The 26,805-nt window shown below is 44.1% G+C and overlaps 1 protein-coding gene and 1 long non-coding RNA gene across 2 annotated transcripts in view; one reads left to right on the forward strand and one right to left on the reverse strand.

Annotated features, from left to right (window-relative positions):
- Positions 1-26,805, forward strand: part of LOC117355004 — a 217,928-nt gene that overhangs the window by 96,336 nt on the left and 94,787 nt on the right. The gene's annotated exons all lie outside the window — the stretch shown is intronic.
- Positions 1-26,805, reverse strand: part of LOC117354986 — a 37,422-nt gene that overhangs the window by 2,696 nt on the left and 7,921 nt on the right. The window contains exons 2-3 of the mRNA XM_033932946.1: positions 22,121-22,284; positions 7,897-7,950 (exon numbers count right to left, since the gene is read on the reverse strand). Of these exons, the coding sequence (XP_033788837.1) occupies positions 7,897-7,950; positions 22,121-22,284 (218 nt within the window). The remainder of the gene's footprint in view (positions 1-7,896; positions 7,951-22,120; positions 22,285-26,805) is intronic.

The following is a 26,805-nucleotide window of genomic DNA, read 5'->3' on the forward strand; positions in this document are numbered from 1 at the left end:
CCTCTTTAGTCTTTCCTCATATGAGAGGAATTCCGTCTGCTGTCAATTTTTTTGTAAATATTGACCAGAAGATCTTTTGACCATGTGCTGAGCAAAATTTAAAATGTCCCATCACTTGTATGGGAAGGAGAAAGGGTAATAAAATTAGACTATTAATTATGGACCTTTAAGGGATATGATAGGTGTTGGGTGCCAAAGGAAAGAAACTAAGTAGAAATTTCATATGATCATCTAGCCAAGATAGTGGAGTAGGAAAACACACACACTCTCACACTCACTTTTCTGATGGAATCAGTACATGTAGATAAATAAATAGATACAGATATTTATTTATTTATTCAATTTTCTATACCGTTCTCCTAAGGGAGCTCAGAATGGTTTACATTCATTTGTTCAGGTACTCAAGTATTTTTCCCTGTCTGTGCCAGTGGGCTCACAATCTATCTAATATACCTGAGGCAATGGGGAACCAAGTGACTTGCCCAGGGTCACAAGGAGCAGCTTGGGTCTGAACCCACGACCTCAGGGTGCAACGGCTGTAGCTATAACCCCTCTCTCAGATATAGTGTGGTAGGAGATAGCATGGCAACAAGTATTGTCAGACAGAGATGGCAGACATAGTTAACAAAATATGGCAAAAACATAACATGACAAATATGGTGTGGTGAGACATAGCTTGGTGAGCATAGTATTGCAGAACATAGCATGGCAAACATGGTATTATGAAGCATGACTAACATAGCATGACATGACTTGGTAGAAATGGTATGGCAAGCGTGCATGATGAAGCCTAGCATGGAAGTCATGGAATAGTAAACACTGTGTGGCAGAAATGGCATGAGAGATTGTAGCATGGCAAACATAGTATGGTAAATATGGTGTATAGTTTATTAGAGTGTAGTAGGCCAAAGATGGCGAATAGTATGACAGAGTGTGGAGGAACATTGCATGAGAGCACATGGTATGGTCAGACACAGGACGAAGTGCATAGTGTTTGAGACTCGAGACAGTGGGGGGTCAGGGCACTGTTTCAGAAGTTTGGGGAATTTGGACCGGCGCACTCTCATAGAGGGTCAAGGGTTTTTTTAAAATTACATTGCATATATTGCATGTACAGTGCTGCGTACATCTAATAGCGCTATAGAAATGATTAGTAGTACATTAGTATTTATGGATCACTAATATGCCCCAGAAGGAGTCCAATGGGATTTACAGTTTAGAAGAGCTTAGCTAAATTAGGGTTCATGACACAGATAACTTGGTTTGTGTTCGTGTAAGTGTATGATATGGCATATGGTTTGGAGAGAAGATTGGCTATATCTGGTGTTGTAGTCTTAATATTACGGGTTCTGGTTTAGGTGTCTCTTTCCCAGTTTGTAGGGAGCTTGGTCATCTACCAAAACAGGAGAGGTAATTTGTGTTTTGTTTGGTTTCTTGTGTTTGTAGCCTGTTGCTTGTAATTGGGGTGGGGGGTTAGGTATTTTCCAAGTAGATAGATTTTTAGGCCTTTATGAAAGTTTGTTATAATATTACTTTATGGAGGTATGTCTAGAAACAAACATACTCTATAGGTGGCAGCTGGGATTTTGAGTAGTGTGAGCAGACTAGAATGAGCTATATAGTCTTTCTGCCATCATTTATAATGTTGTTATACCTGTTACATTACATTCCTATGTTACTATGTTACATTACATTAGAGATTTCTATTCTGCCATTACCTTGCAGTTCAAGGCGGATTACAAAATAATTATAGATGATGGGTTACAATGGAAGAATATTTGTCATTTCTAGAGGAGTCTGGTGGATTTAGTGTGGTGGGAAGATGGAGGAAGGACGGTAAGTGTGATGTTAGGACTGTTTCAGGAATTTCTTGAAGAGTATAGTTTTTATTTCTTTTCTGAACATCTTGTAGTCTGGGATAGATATCAGTAGATTGGAGATCTGATTATCTAGTTTTGCTGCTTGAGTGGCTAGGAGGCCATATTATAGTGTAATGTTTTAATTTATACATGCTTCTTATTTTATTTTATGTTATTCGATGCATTATTGTTGTACTATGCACCTTGGGGTGTCCTTATGTTGTATTTGATGTTTGCATCAATAAAAATTGTTTGAACCTAATGTTATTATGTCACATGTAACTAAGACAAACCAACAGTATAGTAGTGTAAGGCAACTATGGCAAAAGGACCTCTGCACTCAATTATAGAAAAATTGTGGAGAAGAAGAGACCTCTGTCGTATTTTCTTTTGTATCCCTCAGTGTCGCCTCTCCCCCCTTGCAATCTGTGCAAACCTCTGCTGCACAATTCATCTTTTACCAACCTCACTACGCTCATGTCACCCCTCTTCTTAAGTCACTTCCCTGGCTCTCTATCTGCCATCGCATACAATTCAAGTGTGTTCATTCTGCTGCCCCTCAATATCTCTCCTCGCATCTCTCTCCTTATACACCTCCCAGAGAACTCCGTTCCTCAGATAAGTCGCTCTTAGCTTTACCCTTCTCCTCCACTGCCAATTCCAGATTTCGTTCCTTTCATCTAGCTCAGGGGTGTCCAATGTCGGTCCTCGAGGGCCGCAATCCAGTCGGGTTTTCAGGATTTCCCCAATGAATATGCATGAGATCTATTTGCATGCACTGCTTTCAATGCATATTCATTGGGGAAATCCTGAAAACCCGACTGGATTGCGGCCCTCGAGGACCGACATTGGACACCCCTGATCTAGCTGCTCCCTATGCCTGGAATAAATTATCCGAGTTTGTCCATCAAGCCCCTTCCCTTTCCTTGTTTGCTGCGTGTGGTCTGGTAGCACTATAGAAATAATTAATAGTAGTAGTAGTTTAAAAGCAGATTGAAAAACCACCTTTTTGATTTAGCCTTCAATCATAACCCTACTACTTAGCTCTCCAACCCAGGCAGTTGATTAATCGTTCCCCTTAACTGTATCCATGACATCCTGTTTGCTGCTTAGATTGTAAGCTCTTTCAAGCAGGTACTGTTTTCTTCTTCACGTAAATACATCAAACCCTCCATATTCTGGAATAAAACAGACGCAACAATCCAAGAAAGTAACCCCAAAAATTTCATCTCACAAAGGTGCACACTAAGTACAGCTATCCTAGATGAGCTAGCCCCAGTACAAACAAAAACTAAAATCAGCAGACGATCAGACAAATGGTTCGACAAGGAACTACTCCTACTCAAAAGACAATGCAGACAACCATAAAGAAAATGGAGACAAAGTAATCAAGAACACACAAAAAAATGGAGAAAACTAAACCAATAATACAAGCAAAAGCATTGAAGTTCAAGACACAAAAAAACTATTACAATTACTAAAAGAACTCACAGACACTAAACCCTACCTAGCCAATAACGACACTCCACCCCCTTCAGCCACCCTTCTAGCTGAATACTTTAGAAACAAAATTAAAACAGCCAGGACAACCTTCTCAGGAACCCCAATCCGCCTTGATGAGATCTCAATGCCCCCCACAGAAAAAGAATCAGCTGCAGCAGACAGAACCTGGACCGACTTCACCACAATACAATGGTCCAACCTAAACAGACTCTACAAAAAATACAGCCATGTGACCTCAACCATTGCCCTCCATACCTGTTAAAAGCCTCTAGCCCAAAATTCCGCACTCTCCTCATACAATGGATACAATCCCTGCTCACAGATAGCCTTTTCCCACAAGAACTCAGCGAAATCATCATCACCCCAATCATAAAAGACCCAAAAGTAGCAACAGATCAACTATCCAACTACAGACCCATAGCCTCAATACCATTATATGTCAAGCTAATGGAAGGCCTTGAAGCCAAACATCTCACCAACTACCTAGAAAACTACAACTTACTCCATCCTACACAGTCTGGTTTCAGAACCAGCTATAGCACAGAGACACTACTAGGTTCCCTCATGGACACAGCCAGACAACACCTCAGCACAGGCAAAAAAAATGCTGGTTATACAACTAGATCTCACCGCAGCATTTGACCTGGTAGACCATGACATTCTACTACAAGTACTAGAAACAATAGGAATCACAGGAAAGGTGCACACATGGTTTCAAGGATTCCTACAATCCAGGACTTACAGGGTAAAGACAAACAAAGAAAAATCAGAACCATGGTCCAACCCCTGCGGCGTATCCCAAGGGTCACCTTTACCCCAACACTCTTCAATCTCTACATTGCATCCCTTGGCACCTGCCTAGACAAACTAGACTTAACTTATTTTAGCTATGCAGATGACATCACCATTCTCCTTCCTTTTGATCAACTAACACCCTCCATGACAGACACACTACATAGAACACTAGAAACAGTAGCTACATGGAAGAAAGAACACAAACTAAAACTGAACCCAGACAAAACAAAATTTATACTCCTGGAAAAAAACAAAATCCCAAACATAACAAAATTAGTAATAAACTCAATCACATACCACATTCAACCCACCCTAAGACTTCTGGGAGTGATGATAGACAGAGGCTATACCATGCAACCACAAATCAACAAAACAATACAAAAATCATTCGCGGTCATGCGAAACTTAAGGCAAATCTAAAAATTCTTCGACAGAAAACAATTCCAGCTCATGGTCCAATCCCTAGTCCTAGGACTTCTAGACTACTGCAACATCCTCTATCTCACCTGCCCTGCAGTCATGGTAAAACAACTACAAACAGTAAAAAACACAGCCTTGAGACTGATCTATTCGCTGAAGAAATACAACAACATCACCGCCACATACCTTGACTCACACTGGCTCCCAATACAAGCAAGAATACTATTCAAATTTTACTATCTACTATTTAAAGCCATGAATGGAGACAGCCCAGTTTATATAAACAACCGCCTTATCAGAACTACCACAACCAGGCAAAGGAGAACCCAGACACAATTCATACACCCCCCAATCAGAGGCATCAAACACAAAAAAATGTACGATGGCCTACTGGCCATGCAGGCAGCAAAACTGGACCACCAACTATCCAATCTACTGACCACGACTCCAGACTACAAAAGTTTCAGAAAAGAAATAAAAACCCTGTTTTCAAGAAATCAATCAAAACAAACTAACACCACAGGAAGCTCTTCAGTCCTCTGAAGTAATCTGTTCAACTCTGTAACTCCTGGAAATGTACAGATAACCTCTTATGTAATCTGCCTTGAGCCGCAAGGAATAAAAGTCACTAATGTAATGACTCTGTACAGCGCTGCGTGCATCTGGTAGCGCTATAGAAATCATTAATAGAAACATAGAAACATAGAAAGATGACGGCAGAAAAGGGCCAAGGCCCATCAAATCTGCCCACTATAGACCCTCCCCTTAAGATTAGCTAGTGTTTTGCCCTGACCCTCTTAGGGATCCCACATGGGCGTCCCATTTATTCTTAAAATCTGGCACACTGCTGGCCTCGATCACCTGCACTGGAAGCCCGTTCCACCGATCAATCACTCGCTCCGTGAAGAAATACTTCCTGGTGTCGCCGTGAAATTTTCCGCCCCTGAGTTTGAGCGGGTGCCCTCTTGTGGTTGAGGGGCCTCTAAGAAGGAAGATGTTATCTTCCACTTCTATACGTCCGGTGACGTATTTAAACGTCTCAATCATGTCTCCCCTCTCCCTGCGCTCCTCTAGAGTGTAGAGCTGCAAATTGTCTGCATAATAGTAGTAGTAGTAGTAGTCGTTTAATAAATATTTTTTGCAGCTGAGGAAATCAGCAGTGGAAGACATCCGCATTTCATTGGCTGTAGAACCGTCCCAGGCGATTATGAAGATAAGTATCCTTACGGCGTAGGAATGAGAAAATTTGTAATGATTGTCTATAGTGAAGAATTGCAACATTGAGAAGCTTTTTGTGGAGTTTTTTCTAGAGACCAATGACTGCAAGCCCCCACGCAGGACACATAAGGGTTGAAAATTTTCTGAGGTCTCTCTCCTCAGAGTACTTTTTAAGTTTGGCTGCATGTGTTATAAGATAATAAATGGTCTGGTTCCGATTTATCTTCCTGATCGTTTTAAGCTTGCAGGTACCTTGCGTTCTATAGTAAAGGGTTGCCAGTGTAAAAGATTTTTGAATCGAATACTGGCTTATCAGGCGGCTTTTTAGGATCATAACTTTGGCACATTGAGTCCAACATCGGACTCGTATTTACGCTTTAGAAAATCGTTACAGACCCACTTATTCAGAAAAGTGCCTAAATAGGCTGAATTGTATTTCGCTGCAAATGTGCAGCATCTTGGAATTGTGAACCGCATGGAACTGCGAGGAAGATGTGGTATTTAAATGATTTGTTATGTTATAGTTGCCTTACACTACTATACTGTTGGTTTGTGATTGATATTTATAGTAGTACCCTTCTCCCTCTGTATTCACAGTTTCAGCAATTGCGGTTTCGATTATTCGTGGTTTTTAGCTTGCTGGCTCCTCCCCCCAAAATTACATCAGCTTGCATAGAGAAATTGCTGATTCTAAGCGTTTACAGGGAAAATCGCTGATTCCCAGCAGTTTCTTCACCATGTTTTTTGCCTCTCCTTCAGGAACAGGCCAGGTCTCCCACCATGTTATTTACTGTTTCACCATATTCACGATTGTTTTTAATAGAAAACAGCGAATAACATATGAAAAAGTTATTTGTGGTGTTTCTGTATTTGCGGGTCTGTTAATCCCCTATCACAGCGAATACAGAGGGAGAACTGCAGTTCATTTATTAGATATTACATTACATTACATTTGTGATTTCTATTCCGCCTGTGCCTTGCGGTTCTAGGCGGATTACAGTTAAGAGAGATCAGGACATTACCGAGAGAATTACATTACAACGATTTAAGTAAATTACATGTTGTGGTATAGAAATACAAGTATAAGATATCTGGATTTATCGATAGAATAACTTGACAGGGTTCAAGTAGTTACAAGGTTCAGTGGGGAAAACAATATAGGCAACTGAAGAAAGATACCTAACTTTGAAGGAATCAGTTAAGTGGATACCTAAGGGAGATGCTTATTTAGGAGTTTGGATATTTTTGGTAAATGAGGTTCAAGGGGATGACTAGTGTGTTATTTGCTGGGGAGAGTGCATGTGCGATTGGGGAGGGGAATATTAAGTAAGGACGTGTTTTTTGAAAAGAAATGTTTTGATTTCTTTCCGAAACACTTTGTTGTCTGTTGTTTTGATCATCAGTTTGGTGATGGTGGGGTCATTTTTCGCTGCCTGAGTTGCTAGAAGGCTGTCGTAAAGTTTCTTACGTCGGGTACCATTATGAGGGGGGAATGTGAAAAGATTCTGAGTTCTTCTTGATCTGGGTAGAACAAATAGGTCATAGTTACATAATAATAATAATTAATTTTTTTGAATACCACCCCACCAACAGTTCTAGGCGGTTCACATGTACAATCTAGCAGCATGCAACCCTGCTAAAGATCCATCAGGCCAGGACATCTGTTCTATAATCATTTTTGCATTAAAGGTTGTATTTGATGTTTAGGAGACAGGAACATTTCTTTCAGATTACTAGTAATGTATGGATTATAAATGCAGTAAATATTTATATCTGCTCCCCTTCCTGCATCTATAGTATAATTGCTTTGATAATAGGGTCCTGGAAACATCTTCTCATTTCACTCATTATATGAGTTAAAAAATACACAGCAATTTTGTTTACCCTCTCTGTGTTTGTAATGATACATTTGATACCTTGTAAATGTAGGCTTTTAAGAACCTAGTTTTCTTAACAGATAGATCTTAGTGGAGGAAGTGGCTTTGTGTCAACAGGTTGCAAAATGTGCTTTGCTGTACAATCTGAACAAAACGAAGAAGAGTACAAGATCCTTCTGATATAAACCAGTCCTGACTACTGCTCTTAAATATTTAAGTATTACCTTTGTTTGCAAAAGAATCTTCATCTTTAGAGCAAAAGCTTCATCTGCTACCATCTATGCAAAAAAACAAAAATGACAAGTGAGAAAACACATGAAAACAGGAATAAGTATGTAAACTATAAGTGAGCCATAATATGCACCCAGAAATATATACCACTCTTGAGAAAAGCAGGGAAATGAGAAGTACCGGTACTCGTAATCTGTAAAAGCTCACACAGTTGTCAAGTTGTTGTCAGGTAAAATGTAATAGAAAAAAAAAATGAAGAGACTTGCATTTGTACTAAAGAAATCCATAGAAGCTTTATGCGATAGGGTGAGATACTGGCACTTGGGGTCATTCTTGATGAGCAAACTAATCAAGGAATTAGTCAAAGCTAGAGGAATGTTAGTGTGCATAGGGAGAGGCAAAACTAGTAGAGAATGTGCAATTAAACTCTGAAATGTATTGCCAGAGAATGTGGTGAAACCAGTTAGCTTAGCAGAGTTTAAAAATGGTTTGGATAATTTCCTAAAAGTCCATAAGCCATTATAAAGATAGACTTTGGGAAATTGTTTGCTTATTCCGAGGATAAGCAGCATAAAATCTATTTTGCTCCTTGGTATCTTGCCAGGTACTTGTAACCTGGGTTGGCCACTGTTGGAAACAGGATCCTGGGCTTGACGGACCTTCAGTCTACCCCAGTATGGCAACTCACAAGACCACAGTAGGAACTCACGTCAGCCATTTTTGTTTGCGGCTCTGCATGGGGCAGGAGCGTACAAAGATCACTCCTGCCCTGCTTCACTGTTAGATCACCAGGCTTTAAAAAGTAAGTTGTGGAGGGGTCGGGGAGGCAGAAGGGAAGTGGGAGTGGGTCATAGTTGGCCCTTAGTAAGTTGTAGAGTTTTTTAAAAGTCTGGGAGGGGGGAACCCCCCCCTGAATAATCAAAGTCATGAGAGGAAGTATTATGTACAATTCTTGAGACTGCACCTTCAAAAAGATATAAACAGCATGGAGTCGGTCCAGAGGAAGGCTACTAAAATTGTCAGTGGTCTTCTTCACCCCCAACACATCAGCACCTCTCTCTGAGTCTTCTCTCCAGTCTCTTTCTCCTTTGCAGGTCCAGCCCCTCTTTCTCTCCTCTCCTCTCCTCTCCTCTCCCTCCCAATTCCCATCTTGCGGGTCCAGCATCTCTCTCTCTTCAACCTCCAGCACCCCCTGCACATCAGCACCTCTCTTTGAGTCCCTCCCTCCAGCCTCCTCCTCCTTTACAGGTTCAGTAACATAACATAAGATAAGAATTTATTTCTAGATCGCAGTTACCGTAAAATTCAATGCAGTTTGGAAAAGACTAGCTACAACACATGATTCCGGATCATATATACGTTAATATTAAGAGCTGAAAACTTCGAGAACCAAAAATTCTTGAGTTGAGAAGATAAGAAATAGATAAGAGCCGCTTAAAATCTTTGTCCCATAAAGCAATCTGAAAAGAGAGAGTTTTATTCTGGTATCTATAGCCCTTAATTGGTGGAAAGAGAAAGAAAGTTTTAGTACTACACAAATAATACGCAGGTCCAGTTCTTCCTTTCCATCTGTCAAGCCCTGCCACAGCACTTTTACCTTGTTGGTGCTGCCCAACTGTGATTAAAATAGATCTGCTCCAGGGCCTTCCATTGGCCGCGTCCTGTCCTGAGTAAACAGGAAGTTGTATGATCAAGGCGAGATGCAACTGATGGAAGGCCCTGGAGCAGGCCTCTTTTGGAGGTTGAAGGAGCAGTGGCATATCAAGGGCGGGGCGGGGGGGCTGTCAGCCTAATGGGGGTATACAGCCAGCACACCGAGTCCAAAACTTCCTGCCCTACTCAGCCACGAGACCTACCTACACCTTCCTGTGGCTGCTGGCCAACCCCTCCGACGTCACATACTTGTTCTGGAGCAGAGTCGGCAGCCATGGGGAGGTGCAGCAAGGTCCTGCGATGACTGGGTCTGTCAGTTCTGCTCCATAACAATTAAGTGACATCGGAGGGGGTGGACCGGCAGCAGCAGTCTTCACAGGACCTTGCTGCACCTCCCCATGGCTGCCGGTCCACTCCCTCTGACGTTACTTATTTGTTCCAGAGCACAGCCGGCAGCTGCAATCATCGTGGGACCTTGCTGCATGACAGTGGGATGGAGGGAGACAGAAAGAAGCAGGATACTTGTATGGAAGGGTGGTGGAGGGAGAGGGAAGTGGGGTGGAGGGGGAGGGGAGAGAAGGAAGCAGGATACTGGTATGGAAGGGTGGTGGAGGGAGATAAAGGGGGCAGATTCTGATAGAATTGGTGTGCAGGGAAAGGGGAGAAAGACATAAGGGGGAAGGATACTGGATGAAATTGGATTGTAGGGAAAGAAAGGGGACAGGTGCTGATGAAAGTGTGGGGAAGGGAGAGACAAGAGGCAGATGCTGATGGAAGAGGGGTGGATAGAGAGAGAGAAAGGGCAAACATTGGATGTTAGTGGGGAGGGTAGAGGGGGAACCTATGCTGGATGGAAGTGGATGTGTGAATGGAAGTGGGAGACAGAAGGGAGCAGATGCAGGAAGGAAGTGGAAAGATGGGGCAGATGCTGGATGAAAGTGGACAGAGAAGAGAAGATACTAGATGGAAGGGGTAGAGAAAGAGGGCACATGATAAAAGGAGGGGATAAATAAAAAGAAGGCACATGATTGGGGAAGACGATTCAGTTAGTTAAATACTTGATGGGGTGAGGGAAAGAAGTGGCAAGCTGTAGGTAGACAGGGAAAAGGGAAATTGATGACAGGATAGTAAAAACTTAATCTAGACAGCTGCAGAAAATAAATTGAGAAGGAAGATGAGGGAATAAAAGGAAAGGGAAGGGATAGGAAAGAGTGAAATGCCAGACCATGGGGTGTGGGAGAGGGAAGGAAAAGAGAGATATGCCAGACCATTGGAGGAGGGGAAGAAAAGGAAGAAGATGGATGTCAGACCAATGGGGGTGAAGGGAGAGATGGAATAGGGAGGCATACAGTTTCTGGAAGGGGTATAGAATGAGAGAAGATGCCATATAGAAGGGGCAAAGAGAGGGCAGTGGATTGAAGGACGAGAGTGACAAGAAGATGAGGAAAGCAGAAACCATAGAAGCCAAAGGTAGAAAAAAATTTCTAATTTATTTTTTGCTTTAGAATAAAGTAGTATTGTATCTGTGTTGATAAATATTTTTAAATAGAAAATGAAAATAAGGTGAGCCTTTTATTGGACTAATTGCAATACATTTTTGACTAATTCAGAGACCAAAACCCCTTTCCTCATGCCAGGACAGGATACTGTAACAGCAGTATACTTTACTGACCTGAGAAAAGAGGTTCTGGCCTCTGAAAGCTAATTGAAAAATGTATTAGTCCAATAAAATGGCATTATCTTATTTTACATTTTTGTTTTATTCCCCCTGCCTCCCTTTGGCCCCCTTTTATGAAGCTCCATTAGGTTTTTTTTATCACCAGCCAGATATTAGTTCCGACGCTCATAGGAATTCTTTGAGTGCCAGAGCCCTTATCACCACGGCCTGAAATACAAAAAAACTAACGCAGCTTCATAAAAGGAGGAGGGGGTTATTTGTTAATTTGTAAAGTGATGAACTCTTAGAGAGAGGAAGAGATAATGGTTACAGCGGATGGGCAGACAAGATGGGCCATTTGGCCTTTATCTGGCATCATGTTTCTATTTCTCTGTTTTTTCAAATTTATATCTGCTATCTTTATATTTTGCACAGTATTAGGGGACATGCATCACTGTTTCTATTTCTGTGGTGTTGCATGGTATGCAGAGTCCAGCTTCTTGGTGGTTCAGTTTAACCTTGTCTACGTATTTCTATTTTATCCCCCTTTTACAAAACCGTAGAGTGTTTTTTAGCACTGGCTGTGGTGGTATGCAGAGTCCAGCTTCTTGGTGGTTCAGTTTAACCTTGTCTACGTATTTCTATTTTATCCCCCCTTTTACAAAACCGTAGAGTGTTTTTTAGCACTGGCTGTGGTGGTAACAGCTCCGACGTTCAGAATTCTATGAGCGTCTGAGCTGTTACCACCATAGCTGAAAACCGCACTACAGTTTTGTAAAAGGGGAAGGGGTTAGTTTGTGATTACATATTCCATACTAGGCGATGGTATATTCTGTGTTCTGGATGTTTGAAAGACATGGTTTTCTGTTAGGACTGACTGTGCAGGAATGATCTGTACTAGTATGGCTTGTTTAGTTTTACAATGGGTGTATTGATGTTCTACTGCTCACTGCAATAAGTAAGATGCTGCCTTTTCCTAGATACACTGTTGTTGTGCGACGTATGGATTGTGGATTGGTCCAAAGTTAGATTCTCTTCCCTCAGGAGAATCTCTGAAAATTGAGTTTTCCACGCTAATATTGGGTATTGTTATTGATTCATCTCTTATATTTAAGGATCAGCTAAATTCTCTTGTTAAAAAGTGTTTCTTTAGCCTCCATATTCTGAGACGAGTGAGAGCGCTCTTTCATCAGCAACACTTCTCTGTATTGGTTCAGTCAATTATCCTGTCAAGGTTGGATTATTGTAACTCAATGTGCCTGGGTCTCTCAAAGGTCAGTCTGCAGAGACTTCAACTGATACAGAGCACCGCTGCTAAGCTCATTTTTGGTAAGAGTAAATTCGATCACGCAACTCCATTGCTCAAGGAATTACATTGGCTTCCAGTATATCTTAGAATTCATTTTAAGTGCGGTTGTATTGCATTTAAAATTCTCTTTGGCATTTTTATTACTTTGGTTCCTTTAGATTGGAATGTACACAGATCTCATCTCGCTAGGAGTTCAAATAAATTAAAACTTACATTTCCTTCCCTTAGGGGTAAAAACACTTTCAAGAGATTTAGCCACTCTTTCATTTTCAAACTAACTGAGCTCTAGAATAAGTTACCCCTTTCATTTAGAAGTCTAGGCCCCTTCATTTTATTTTGGAAAGCTCTGAAAACATTCTTGTGGAAACAGCCATTCTAGATTACATTCTTCCTCTATATTTATGTACTATATTTACATTATAGTAAACTGAGTTGAGCATCTTTTGGCTGAAGACTCGCTCTATAAAATTAAGTTTTAGTTTAGTTTAGTTTGACTAAAAATCATGTTTTTCATACAGATTGGGAGGGGGGGGGATCAAAAATGATGGGCCCCAGATGTCACATATGTTAGGTACGCCACTGTGAGGGAGGTGAAGGGAGAGCACCGATACCAGACCAGTGGTGGTACAGGGAGGGGTGTTCAGTGAATTAGGAATGAAGTGCTTTTAACGTGATTAATTCATTAAAATTAACACACATTAAAATAATAACACATTAATCATGTTAATTTTAATAAGTGTATGTGTGGTAATTATTTGAAATCATGAATATGCATTGTAAACCGCTTTGAAATGACTGTATAGTCATTGTAAGCGGTATAGAAATTTTTAATAAATATAAAGGTAGATTATTAAAGATCATTAGTCATTTTTTTAACCATATTGCTTTGTTCACATTACAACCCTGACATTTTGCTGCTTTGGTCAGTAGTATGACTGAAAGAGACTGGCTGAACCTGGCGTTGGAAAGACATTTTGTGGCATAAACCACAGCATGCTGATCTGTTCATGCTAGGCAGAAAACCATGTCACATTACAAACCCATTCTACGTGAGAAACAGCACAAATAAATTAGGCCAGAGTTTTTGTGTTTCTGAAAAAGGTCAGCCTAAATGCATTGACCTCAATTTAAAAATGTTTTCAAAAATATTATTTAATCAACTATTTAATGTGCATTTTCAGCTGGAACAATTATGTTAAAAGTACATAGAATATATCAAAATTCATAGAACAATTACTTATGTTTAAATCATGTTTATTCAAAAGAATTTCAATACACGTCCTGCTGCAACAATCACTTATAGCAGGCTAACATCAAGTCTTGGGTCAACCATTCCTTTTAGAAGAGAAAACACTGACTGGATCAAAGTACAGAGTAAAGGTAAATAAAGTGGGAATGGTAAGTAAATAATAGGGAAATGTCTTTTTTCCTCCAGAAACTTGTCCAAACCTTTTTTAAAACCAGCTAAGTTAACTGCCCTTACCATATCCTCTGGAAATGCATTCCAAAGCTTAACTATTGTCTGAGTGAAAAAAATATTTCCTCCTATTGGTTTTAAAAGTATTTCCCTGTAACTTTATTGATTGCCCCCTAGTCTTTGTAATTTTTGATAAAGTAAAAAAAAAATCAATCTGAGGAACTATTTTTTCATTCAGAGAATAGTTAAGCTGTGGAATGCATTGCCAGAGGTTGTGGTAAGAGTGGGATAGCATAGCTGTTTTTAAGAAAGGTATGGACAGTTTCCTGGAGGAAAAGTCCATAGTCTGTTATTGTCTGTTATTGAGAAAGACATGGGGGAGGCCACAGCTTGCCCTGGATCGGTAGCATAGAATGTTGCTACTCTTTGGGTTTTGACCAGGTACTAGGGACCTGGATTGGCCACCATGAGAACGGGCTACTGGGTTTGATGGACCATTGGTCTGACCCAGTAAGGCTATTCATATGTTCTCATTTGTACACGTTCTACACCACTCAGGATTTTGTAGACTTCATTCATATCTCCCCTCAGCTGTCTCTTTTTCAAGCTGAAGAGCCTCTTTAGTCATTCTAATCTAATCTAAGGTTTGGCTTTATATACCGAGACATCATTCCAAGAAAGCTCGACTTGGTTTACAATAGTTAACTCATAAGAAAGGAGTTCCATCGTCTGTATTCTCTTGGTTGCTCTTCTTTGAATCTTTTCTAGTTCTGCTATCTTTTTTGAGATAAGGCGATCAGAATTGAACACAATACTCAGGTCGCACCATGGAATGACACAGAGACATTATAACATTCTTAGTCTTGTTTACTATCTCTTTTCTAATCATTTCTAGCATCTTGTTTGCTTTTTTGCCACCGCTGCACATTGAGTGGAAAGTACATAGAAACATAGAAACATAGAAATAGACGGCAGATAAGGGCCCACGGCCCATCTAATCTGCCCACCTTAATGTCCCTCCCCTACCTTTGCCCTGTGAATAGATCCCATGTGCCGATCCCATTTGGCCTTAAAATCAGGCACGCTGCTGGCCTCAATCACCTGTAGTGGAAGACTATTCCAGCGATCAACCACTCTTTCAGTGAAAAAGAATTTCCTGGTGTCACCTCGTAGTTTCCTGCCCCTGATTTTCAACAGATGTCCTCTTGTTGTCGTGGGACCCTTGAAAAAGAAGATATCTTCCTCCGCCTCGATGCGGCCCGTAAGATACTTGAACGTCTCGATCATGTCCCCCCTCTCTCTGTGCTCCTCGAGCGAGTATAGCTGTAATTTGTCAAGCCGTTTTTCGTATGGTAGATCCTTGAGTCCCGAGACCATCCGGGTGGCCATTCTTTGCACCGACTCCAGTCTCAGCACATCCTTGCGATAATGCGGCCTCCAGAATTGCACACAGTATTCCAGGTGGGGCCTCACCATGGATCTATACAATGGCATAATGACTTCCGCCTTACGACTGACGAAACCCCTTCGTATGCAGCCTGCTCCACTTGATTGGCAGACTTCATGTCCTCACTGACGATTACCCCCATGTCATGACAATGTCTACATTGTCTACAGTGGCACCCAGATCTTTTTCTAGGGTGCAGTCCCCCCAAGGTGGACCCTAGCATCTGATAACTATGATGAGAAAAGAAGCGAGCTGAAGTTTGAAAGGATCAATTCCCTAACTGTTGTGTTTCAATGTATCAAAGGTGGTATATTGCAGAAGACATATTCAGACTAGCAAATACCACGAGGCCACCACTAGAGGACGCAGAAACCATTTTACACTGGCCACCACAACAGGCAGGAGCAAGTGGGCATCACTCCTGCCCATAAGACCCACTGGACCACCAGGTATATATGGGTAGGCCTGAGGGAGCCTATGGGGGTTGAGGTTGAATAAGGGGCTTCAGACTGCCTTAAAATATGTGTAGGGGTGGTGGGAGGGAGAGGGGATCAATGTCACAGAGGAGGAAAAGAGGATTAATAGATGCAAAGATCACCTTATGTGGATCCTGGATGATATTCTGCCTGAGTTCACATAAGTGTCTTATGTGGGTCCCGGCTGAATATCAGCCAGGACCCGCATATGCCAGATATTGAATGTCCATGCTCAGACATGGCCCGACATTGAATATCTGAGGCTAAATCTGCCTGTGGCAGTCAGTGCTTTTAAAAAAAATGCTGACTGCCCTAAATTGAATATCAGCCGAAGAGTCTTTTCATTGATTTTCCTCCATAACAAATCTTATACCATTGTGTTAAATTTTCAGTTATTATGCTCCCAGACAGCCAGATATTGTGAACCCCTTATATATAATTACTTTCCAACATTCATTGAGCTGGAAAGAAGACAAACACACTGCCCCGGATTTTATATAGGTCACCAATATTGGGTGCCAAAATTTGGGCTTGGATCCCAGATGCACATTTAATTAGTCAATTTGATGCTAATAATTATTGGAGTTATTTGGAGTTGATTGGCACTTAATTGGCAGTAATTAGGAATTATGCATGCATCTCCCTATGTCTTGTTCAAGTTTATTAAAATTTTGATTAAATGCAAATCAAGATTTCTAAGCGTTTTACAAGTTATAATAAAAGGAGGGAGACATAATTTGACAGATTTCTACTGAACAAATAGGTAGGAAAGGTGGGAGAACCACAAATTTCTATAACATATGTGCCTAATTTTCATGACATACGACTCAAAAGGGTAGGGGCGCTCCACGAAATTAGGCGCAATGTTATTGAATACTTGGCTTTATGTGTTCAACTACCATCCGTTGGGAGTGAGGATTTGCGCCAGGTTTCAGCAGCCACAAGTCCTTGTGCACAACGTTGGGAGTGGAAATCCACGCTAAGCGCTTTTCTATAAAGATTGCCTAGTGCTCAAATCCTGTTGCTGCTCCCTGGGCAAGTCACTTAATCCTCCAGTGCCCACCGCCTTGAATGTCAGTTTTGGAATGTCAGTTTTGAAATGCCAAAGCAACAAAAAGGTGGTATAGAAGTCTCCATTCCCTTTCCCTTTATAAAATTGATGCTTACTGCAGATCTTTTAATGATACTTTGGATACCATTTACTGAATCTGGCCTACTAGAACAAGTTGTAACCTCCTCTTTTTTTCAGACGGCAATGTCTTCCACCATCTCTGTTATTTTGACGTTTTCTAGGCTACACTGAAGAGCTGATGGTATATGACATCATTCTAGGGTTCAAAACTAAACTTCAAATAACCACTATCATTAGAAATAAAGCACTGAAAGGCTGTTCCCTTTTAAAACTGTGAAACTTACTTTTATACTGTGGTGGTGTGCCTCAGAATGTGGAGCAATTAAACCCAGTTTAGAGTTTTATAGTGTAACTAGTCTTTAAGCCCTTTACATTAACGGGTGCTAGAATCCCTCTCCCTAACTGTCTCTCCATGGCCCTCTTCTGTCTTCCCCCCCCCCTCCGAGCAAAGCTGTCTGACCCCAGCACACCTCCCCCCCAAAGTAGCCCCCGTTCCCTCTCCCTATCTTTCCATGGCCCCTTCTGTCTCCTCTCAGAGCACAGCTGTCCCCAGCACACCTCACCCCCCAAAGCAGCCCCCTTTCTCTTTCCCTCTCCCCCTGGCTCCCGGTATTGATCCCCTTCTTACCCTCTCCTCCATCCCGGCGTCTTCTGGCCTGCTCCTCTTCAAAGCATCCTGCGATCGTGGTGGCCGGCTTTAGCGAACCTCGCAGGCTGCTCTCCAACTCGGTAGCACGTTCCCTCTGACGCAATCCTGTGCGTCAGAGGGAGCATGCTACTGAGGTTGGAGAGCGGCCTGCGAGGTTCTTTAAAGTTGGCCACGATCTGTATTGGATCTGAAGAGGATCGGCGGCGGCGGTGGCGAAGTGACACGGCGAGGACGCGGGCAGGCAGCGAGTGAGAGGCAGCGGTGAGTGAGGGCGGGCGGTGATGCGCCGAGGCAGGGAGAGAGCACAGTCGCGCGCCTTCAGCCCCCGCATGCGCCTTGAGGTTAGAATGTTGCAACAGAAGCACACCTCACGGCGCCACACCGCACGAATTTTCGAGAGCGCATGCGCGCTCTAGCATTTTATTATTATGGATACTTTTACACACTCCTGGTTACTTCATGGGCTACCAACCACCATCCTACTCTTTAATAAATTGCTCAAATGTTTAAAAAAGGCTAAACCTGCCTTTATACATAGCAAATCTCTATAGTTTCACATCATTTAACGCTTTAGACTTTTCCCTTTAAGCATTAATTTCATCTGCCAATACAGGCTATTTCGAGTGGAATTCGGCAACTGGGTGCATCACACATAAATCATCATTTAAGTTGGAAGTGGTACTTATCTCAATCTTGTTGATTTAAAATAGTTTTTCTGTGCCACTGGTTCAGACGAGCTATCGCTGCAATGTTTGTGGATTTTATTCAAGTCAATTTTACTCAATGTTTGTATATTTTACTCAAGTGACATCATCGCGTGACGGCCGCGCCCACGCAGACTTCCTCCCTGCCCGACACAGCTTTTCAAAACCTGGACAAAGTGCCGGGTTTTGAAAAGCCATCCGGACCTCTGGGCATGTCCGGGGATATCTGGACGTCTGGTATCCCTATGTTCCTCTATTAATACCGACCAGTGGCGTAGCGAGGGAGGTTGGCGCCTGGAAAGGTGGCGCCCAGCATTGCCGCATCATATGCCCCCTACTTTCCCGTCACTTGAGTGCTCCCCACTCTTCCCCTCCTCTTGAGCACCTCCCCCACAGTTGGAGTGGATAGGGGGAGCCACTGGCACCCCTCCTAAAAAGACAGCGGCCTGGATGGTCCGCCCTCCCGCCACCCTTACTACTTATTATTTATTTGTTTAAAAGACTTATAAACCACTTTACAATTGAAGCGATGTACAGAGTGACCTACATAATATAATGATAAACCATAAGAACAGTACATCAAACAAAATAAAATCTACTTAGCAGGACAGTGAAACTAAAACTCTGATACCAACATTCCACATAGCATAAATTCCATTGAGAAAACCCAAGCTAATAGCATAACAGGATAGATACTGATACACTATACGGAACGTTTCTTGAGTGGATTAGCTGAAATGACTACAAACTGAAGTGTCTTGGAACTGGATTTGGTCCTCCTCTAAGATAAGTAACGGGGTGATTCTATAACAGGGCACGAGCAGTTCCATGTGCCATGTGCAAGTAAATGCCAAGATAATTGGCATTTACACCATATTCTATAAAGTAGCAAGTAAGATCGTTACTTCCACCCAGATAAACTCTGTTGACCTTCCCCAGATTTTCCATGACATCATCCGGATAATGCTGCTGAATTTCCAGTTGAGTTGATGATTAGTCCAGTAATCAGATAACTGACTGGATAAAGTTAGCATAGAAAAAAAGCCATCCTAACTTTATTTATTCAATTTTCTATACCGTTCTCCCAAGGGAGCTCAGAACGGTTTACATTAATTTATTCAGGTACTCAAGCATTTTTCCCTGTCTGTCCCGGTGGGCTCACAATCTACCTAATGTACCTGGGGCAATGGAGGGATTAAGTGACTTGCCCAGGGTCACAAGGAGCAGCGTGGGTTTGAACCCACAACCCCAGGGTGCTGAGGTTGTAGCTTTAACCACTGTGCCACACACTCCCTTGGGAAACGGTCTGAATATCACTAGTACCTGGGTATGTAACACTGGTCAACACATACCCAGATATTTAGGCCCTGATTCTGAAAAGTGCCGTCCCGATTTTAGGCAGCTGTAGGCGTCCTACAGCTGTCTAATCAGCCAATCGGGATGCACGTTTTTTAAAAAAAATGCTCCCCAGGCAGGCCGCCTATATTGAAGGCGAGGCCCGCAAGACACCTAGGCCCTGATTCTGTATAGGACGCCCGGGAGAGGCGTCCTATTCAGAATCGGCCTAAACTAAACCCCGATTCTGTAACCGGCGTCCATGTTACAGGCGCAGGTTAGAGAATCGGGTTAGATTAGACACGGCCCGCTACACTTATCGCGGCAAGGGATCTCTCTGTCGCTATAAGTATAGCGGGCTGTGGCCCCCTGACCGATCGCTGGCAGGAGGGTGCCCAAACCCTCCTGCCCGAAGACGCACCCCCCCGACACTACCGACCGCCCCCCCCGACATTACCAAACGCTGGCAGGAGGGTGCCCAATCCCTCCTGCCCGAAGACGCACCCCCCCGGCGCTAACAACCCCCAAACCTCCACTCCACCAAACCTGTTCTTACGGCCAGATGGGTTTTGCACGTCCAGCCGGCAGGCACGCCTCGTCGAAATGAGGCAGGCCCGCCCCTTCCCGGCCCATCCCGCCGAAGCCTAAGGTCTGATTGGCCCAGGCTCTTAGGTTTCGGCGGGATGGGCTGGGAAGGGGCGAGCCCGCCTCATTTCGACGAGGCGTGCCTGCCGGCTGGACATGCAAGACCCATCTGGCCGTAAGAACAAGTTTGGTGGAGTGGAGGTTTGAGGTTTGTTAGCGCCGGGGGGGGGGGGGTGCGTCTTCGAGCAGGAGGGATTGGGCACCCTCCTGCCAGCGATCGATATTGTCGGGGGGGGGAGATCGGTAATGTCGGGGGGGGGCGGTCAGTAGTGTCGGGGGGGAGATCGGTAGTGTCGGGGGGGGCGGTCGGTAGTGTCGGGAGGGTGCATCTTCGGGCAGGAGGGATTGGGCAGCGATCGGACAGGCCGCGGCCCGCTATACTTATAGCGGCAGAGAGATCCCTTGCAGCGATAAGTATAGCGGCCACGTCTACTTACAATGTAGACCAGCATTTTGCTGGCCTACATTTTAAGCTTCTCCTCTACTAGGGAGACGTGTAGGGCCGCCTAGGTTCAGCCTAAGGCCCGCCTAAGGCCCTTAGACGAGCTTAGGCATCTTGCGGGTCTCCCTAGACTCCCGGAGGCGCCTTCAGGCCTGCCTGGGGAGCATTTTTTTTTTTTAAACGTGCATCCTGATTGGCTGATTAGACAGCTGTAGGACGCCTACAGCTGCCTAAAATCGGGATGCACTTTGGAGAATCAGGGCCTTAGTGTTGACTGGTAGCCAGATACCAGTGCAAATATCTAAATATAAAGAGCCTGATTCTATATATGGTGCGTAGATCAGGAATGCCTAGCTGAGTTCTGTGTAGTGAGCTTAATTGGCATAGCATGCCATTAAAAACTCATTAACTTTTTTTTTTTTAAATAATTAAGAGTTCTTTGTGTAACTCAGCATGGCTCCTACTGACACCTAAAGTAAGGTGCCCAGCTGTGCCTACCTGCAAAGTAGGCATGGTTAGGGAGGGAGAATAGTTGTGGTCTGACTTAGGCATTGGTAGGCATTTGTGTTAGGTGCTGCTGGGCAGTGGTTGGCCCCGGGCACCATCTTGCTAAGGGCGCAATCCCCCTTCTTTCCATTCCTCCGCTCCCCTCCTTGCCATGCACATGTGCCCACTGCCTTAGCCCATTCCTTTTTTACTTATCCCGATGCGAGGTTGCTGCCCATGTCAGCATCGGCGCTCTGTGTGATGTCACTTCCGCGACACGTGCCTAGGAAGTGGCGACAAAGGGCGAGCCGACACTGGCGTGGGCATGCTGCTCATGCCAGAGAAGTTAAAAAGCTACGGGGAAGGGGGAGGGGGTGCGAGTGCGGCAGGAGGGGCGGGGAAGAGGGCGGGGGAGGAGTACCTCTACCCTGGGTGTCGCTCACCCTTACTAAGCCACTGCTGCTGGGCATGATTCTATAAACAATGTCTATTGATTGATTGGTAGTCGTGATGAATGGCGCCTAGGAGTAGGTGCCTCCAGGCAGTTTATAGAATCTAGCCCCAAAATCCTATGACTGCTGGCATTTAAGAAAACATTGACTGCTGTAGGCTGAATATTTGGGGGTGGGGTTGGGAGGCACATTTCTAGATTCCTGTAAATCCACTCTTATATAGTTCAACTAATTTGACTTTTCACTGTAATCAATTCTTTTGTTTGACTCCAACATTTTCGCGCTCATTAATGTCTGATGGGAATCTGGTAGAAACTAATACAGATCAAATACGCTTCAAAAAGGAACTAAGCAAGCATGCGACTTTGTAAATTCATAAGCGATCTGCACTTTGCATCATTCTGGGCCCATACACTTAAAATTGGTGGCAGTAGCGGTTCTCGCCCGAGCTTCTCTTCCCTTGCAGCATCTCTCTTTCCCACATGCTGAACCTTTCCAGCTTCTGCAAAATAGCTAGGATTCCTTTGGGGTGGAAGATTGGTTCCTCTTCTTGCAGATAGTTGCCGTGATCTTTTACCTGAGAAACAGGATAGAAAATAGGTCGTTATTAGTTTCTTCTCATTTATTATCTTTTTTTTATTGCTTATTTTTCATTTCATTCTTCCTCAACCCCTCTAAGACCCCTGAGGGAAGGCGTGTTCGGTTGGACTATTATATTTGTATTTTTATGGTTTTATTGTGAAAGAGTATATAATAAATCATTTTCAGAACATCTATAGCCACAGTCTTTTTTGTTTTTATCGTTGGATTGATTTTACTGTGGATTATTGGGTCTTTTTTTTTTCTTTTGTTGTCTTCCATAGTGAGCAAAGGAATTGTTCACTTGAAAAAGATAAAAATAGAAGGAAGTTGAAATAATGACACTGGAAAGCTAAATCTGTGATTGAACTCTGAGGATAGTACAGAAGTTTGGAACTAATATTCTCAGCTCTGAACTATCTGTTCAGTAACTTACAGGTAGTAAAACTGTGATGAAATTTAGATGTACAGCCATTTTCTATAATTTGGGTACCAAATCTATTGATCCATTGAGAACATGATGCAGCTTCAGAAAAACAAGAGACCCTTGTTGGGTTATGTGATTTTTTTTTTTTCACGCCGTCAAAATTTACAAAGGCTAGGGGACACTCAATGAAGTTACGGAGAAATACATTTAAAACCAATAGGAGGAAATATTTTTTCACTCAAAGAATAGTTAAGCTTTGGAATGTGTTGCCAGAGAGTGAGAGGGGCTAGCATTGCTGATTTTAAGAAAGGTTTGGACAATTTCCTGGAGGAAAAGTCAATAGTTTGTTATTGAAAATCCCCCACAACGCCGGCGCGATCTCTATTAAGTAAACTGGGGGGGCTCCCCAACAAAAACCCCCGTCGGAGCCCCTAAAAACTGTAATTTTCTTCGGCGCGCACCTCCGTCTTGCGCTCAGTTATCAGCACGCGCCTTTGTCTTTCGCGGTGTTATCTATGAACTGATTTTGAATTATGGATAAACATTTTTTGATTTGGTGACATGGACATTTTGTACATTAATTCACTTCCTGCTTTTTGGTATCAGTGAATGGAGTTTTTTTAATGCCCTTATTTTGTTTTCTTTATTCTTGAAAGTAAGTATGAGGGGCGTTCAATAATTTATCTACCTCAGTAAGAAAGAAAAGAGTTTTCAAAAAATGTTGTTTAATTTTTCAATATAGTCCCCTGATAGCTCCATACACTTTATCCATCGTGCCCAGCAGTCCGCTCACGCGGTGGCCCTCTGGTCAAACACCAACGCCCTAACTGAGACTAGCCCTGCGTATGTTCTGGCTCAGCAGGAACTTCTCCAACTTTGTCTTGAATCCCTGGAGGGTGTTTTCCCCTATGACAGACTCCGGAAGAGCATTCCAGTTTTCTACCACTCTCTGGGTGAAGAAGAACTTCCTTATGTTTGTACAGAATCTATCCCCTTTCAATTTTAGAGAGTGCCCTCTCGTTTTCCCTACCTTCTTAAATAACTTGTAAACTATTAGTGTTGTCATTGTAGCTACACCATTGAGTGCATCAAAGCAGAATATCTAGGGCTACCATTTTTTGGCCTGCAAAAACCCGGATACAAGGCCATGCCCTGTTCCGGTTCCAGCCCCGCACTGCTCTGCCCCAGCCCGACCCAGCCAGCCCGCTGTCAGCTCCACTCCATTCTTCACCAGCCACTCCCAGTTCAGCCTCCAGCCCTGCCCCACAGACCTCCTCTCTTCTTCCCCAACAAACTCCGGCAGCAACTGGAGGGCCTGGAATAAGCACGGATCTGTGTGATGTCATCTGTGCATGCTCAGATGCCCTCCAGATGTGGCTGGAGCTTGTTGGGGCTTTGCAAAACCTGGACAAACTGCCGGGTTTTGGAAAGTCCATCCAGTTCCCTGGACAGTCCTCTAAAAAGAGGACATATCTGGGTTTTCACGGACATTTGGTAACCCTAAGAATATCAATATTATCCCAGGACAAGCAGGCAGCATATTCTTAACGTATGGGTGACGTCACCGACGGAGCCCCGGTACAGACACTTTTAACTAGAAAGTTCTAGTTGACCGCACCGCGCATGCGCGGGTGCCTTCCCGCTCGACGGAGGAGAGCGTGGTCCCCAGTTTCTTCGTTTCCGCGGAGCGAAGAAGACACATGTGCTTTCAACGGCTGTTGAAATTTTCTACTTTGCCTTCCCGCTCGCGTAATTTTCTTCCTTTTTTGCTTTTTTCCCTTCGGGTTTCTTTTTCGTCTAAAAAAAGAAAAAAAAATTATTTAATTTGTCTTTTCCTTTATTTTTCTAGCCGGCCCCGGCGGGGCCTGTTGCCAACATCCGGGTTTGATTTTGCGGAGGCCGTGTTTCAATTCATGCCCCCTCAGCCGGGTTTTAAGAAGTGCCAGCGGTGTGCATGCCCGATCTCTCTCACTGACCCGCACAATTGGTGCTTACAGTGCCTGGGTCCAGAGCATCGGGCTGACACCTGCACCCGCTGTGCTGCTCTTAAAAAATGTACGTTAAAGAATAGGCAGATCCAGCAGAACATCCTTTTTGGCACCGGATCTGCCATGGAGTCTGCCACACCATCGACGGCGCCGCTAAAGTCGGCACCGACTACCTCCACACCGCCTGATCCTTCCTCGGGGTCGATGGCATCAGGTAAGCCGGCTAAGAAACCTTCCACTTCCCTTGAGCGCCCTCCTGCCACGGCGGCGACACCGGTCCTCCCGGCATCCAGCCGACCCCGTAAACGCTCCGCCCCGATTTCGGTGAGTGCCTCGTCATCGGCCTCCTCATCGCCGGGGCGTAGAGCAGCACCTATGGTACCGAAAAAGAAAAAAACGGTACCGGTGCCTCCTCTGGACGACCACATTGCGGCCATACTCCAAACTCAATTACAGGAGCAGCTACAGCAACAACTACAGCACCTGTTGCCGACAATATTGGCCCCGCTCCTTTCGGTACCGGACCGGCCCGAGCCTCGCACCATACCACCGGAGTCGACTCCATCGGTACCATTAAACACGTCCATGCCGGTGCTCGCGGCGGAACCCATCAACCCTCTCGTGCAACTACACTCTGATGCCGATCCTCTCCGACATCGGGACCGTCGCCAAGCCGACCGAGACCGGCACCGCTCCTCTTCCCCCGGTACCGTCTCCATGCGTTCTGGCAAATCTCTCTCTAAGACTCGCACCGCAGAACCATCCACACCACCGTCCTGTCCTATACACACCGACGTCAGGGACCCGGACCTCTGGGAAGAATCCCAACCCGGTACCGACGATGAGGCTTCTTCAACCGACGAGGAGCCCTCCACAATCGATACCGGTTCCAAGCCTGAACAATCCTCGTTCACCAAATTTCTTCGGGAAATGTCAGCGGCTCTCTCTATCCCATTAGAATCTGACTCTAAGAAGTCACAGGCTTTCTTAGATGCCCTAGACTTCGAGCAACCCCCCAAAGAATTCCTAAAGTTACCCGTCCACGACATCTTACGGGAAACTTTCTACAAGAATTGGGAGAACCCTCTCTCGGTACCAGGGGCCCCTAGAAAACTGGATAGTCTCTACAGGGTCATCCCTATCCCGGGGTTTGACAAACCCCAACTACCCCATGAATCTCTTCTTGTCGAATCCACCTTGAAGAAAACCCAGGGATCCAGTATTTATGCTTCTACCCCTCCTGGCAGAGAGGGCAAAACGATGGATAAATTTGGCAAGCGCCTTTATCAAAATTCAATGCTTGCAAACAGAGCCAATAATTATACCTTTCACTTCTCCTTCTACATGAAGTATCTGGTTCAACAACTCTCTTCATTACAAAAGTATCTTCCTGAACGTAAGGTCCCTCTTTTCCAACAACACATTTCCAGTCTGCTCCAACTCCGCAAATTCATGGTGCGCTCTATTTATGATTCTTTCGAGCTCACCTCTCGAGCTTCGGCCATGGCGGTCGCCATGAGACGACTGGCCTGGCTGAGAGTTTCCGACCTCGACGTTAACCACCAAGACCGCCTGGCTAACGCACCTTGTCTTGGTGATGAACTTTTCGGAGAGTCCCTAGACTCCACCACCCAGAAACTCTCTGCTCACGAGACCAGGTGGGATACTCTCATCAAACCGAAGAAAAAGACTCCGCCTGCTCGCCCCTATAGACAGCAGTCTTCATACCAACGCAGATTCTCAGCCAGACCTCTTCATCCACCTCCGCAACAACCTCGCCGACCTCATCAGCAATAGCAAATTCAGGCTCGCTCCCAATCTCATCAACCTGCCAAGCCTCTCCCTCAGTCAAAACCTTCTCAGCTCTTTTGACTCCTTTCTCCAGGGCATAGCCAGTCTCTCACCAGCGTTACCTCTTCCTCAACCTATCGGAGGACGCCTGCAACTTTTTCTCAGCCGTTGGGAGGTCATCACATCAGACCAGTGGGTCCTTACCATCATTCGCCACGGCTACTCTCTCAACTTCCAGACTCTTCCACCAGACAATCCTCCCGTAGAGTCTGCTTCTCACTCCTCTCAAACCCTCCTCCTTCTCAAGGAGGTT

Source organism: Geotrypetes seraphini, chromosome 1 (assembly GCF_902459505.1).
Source record: "Geotrypetes seraphini chromosome 1, aGeoSer1.1, whole genome shotgun sequence".
Taxonomy (NCBI): Eukaryota; Metazoa; Chordata; class Amphibia; order Gymnophiona; family Dermophiidae; genus Geotrypetes; species Geotrypetes seraphini.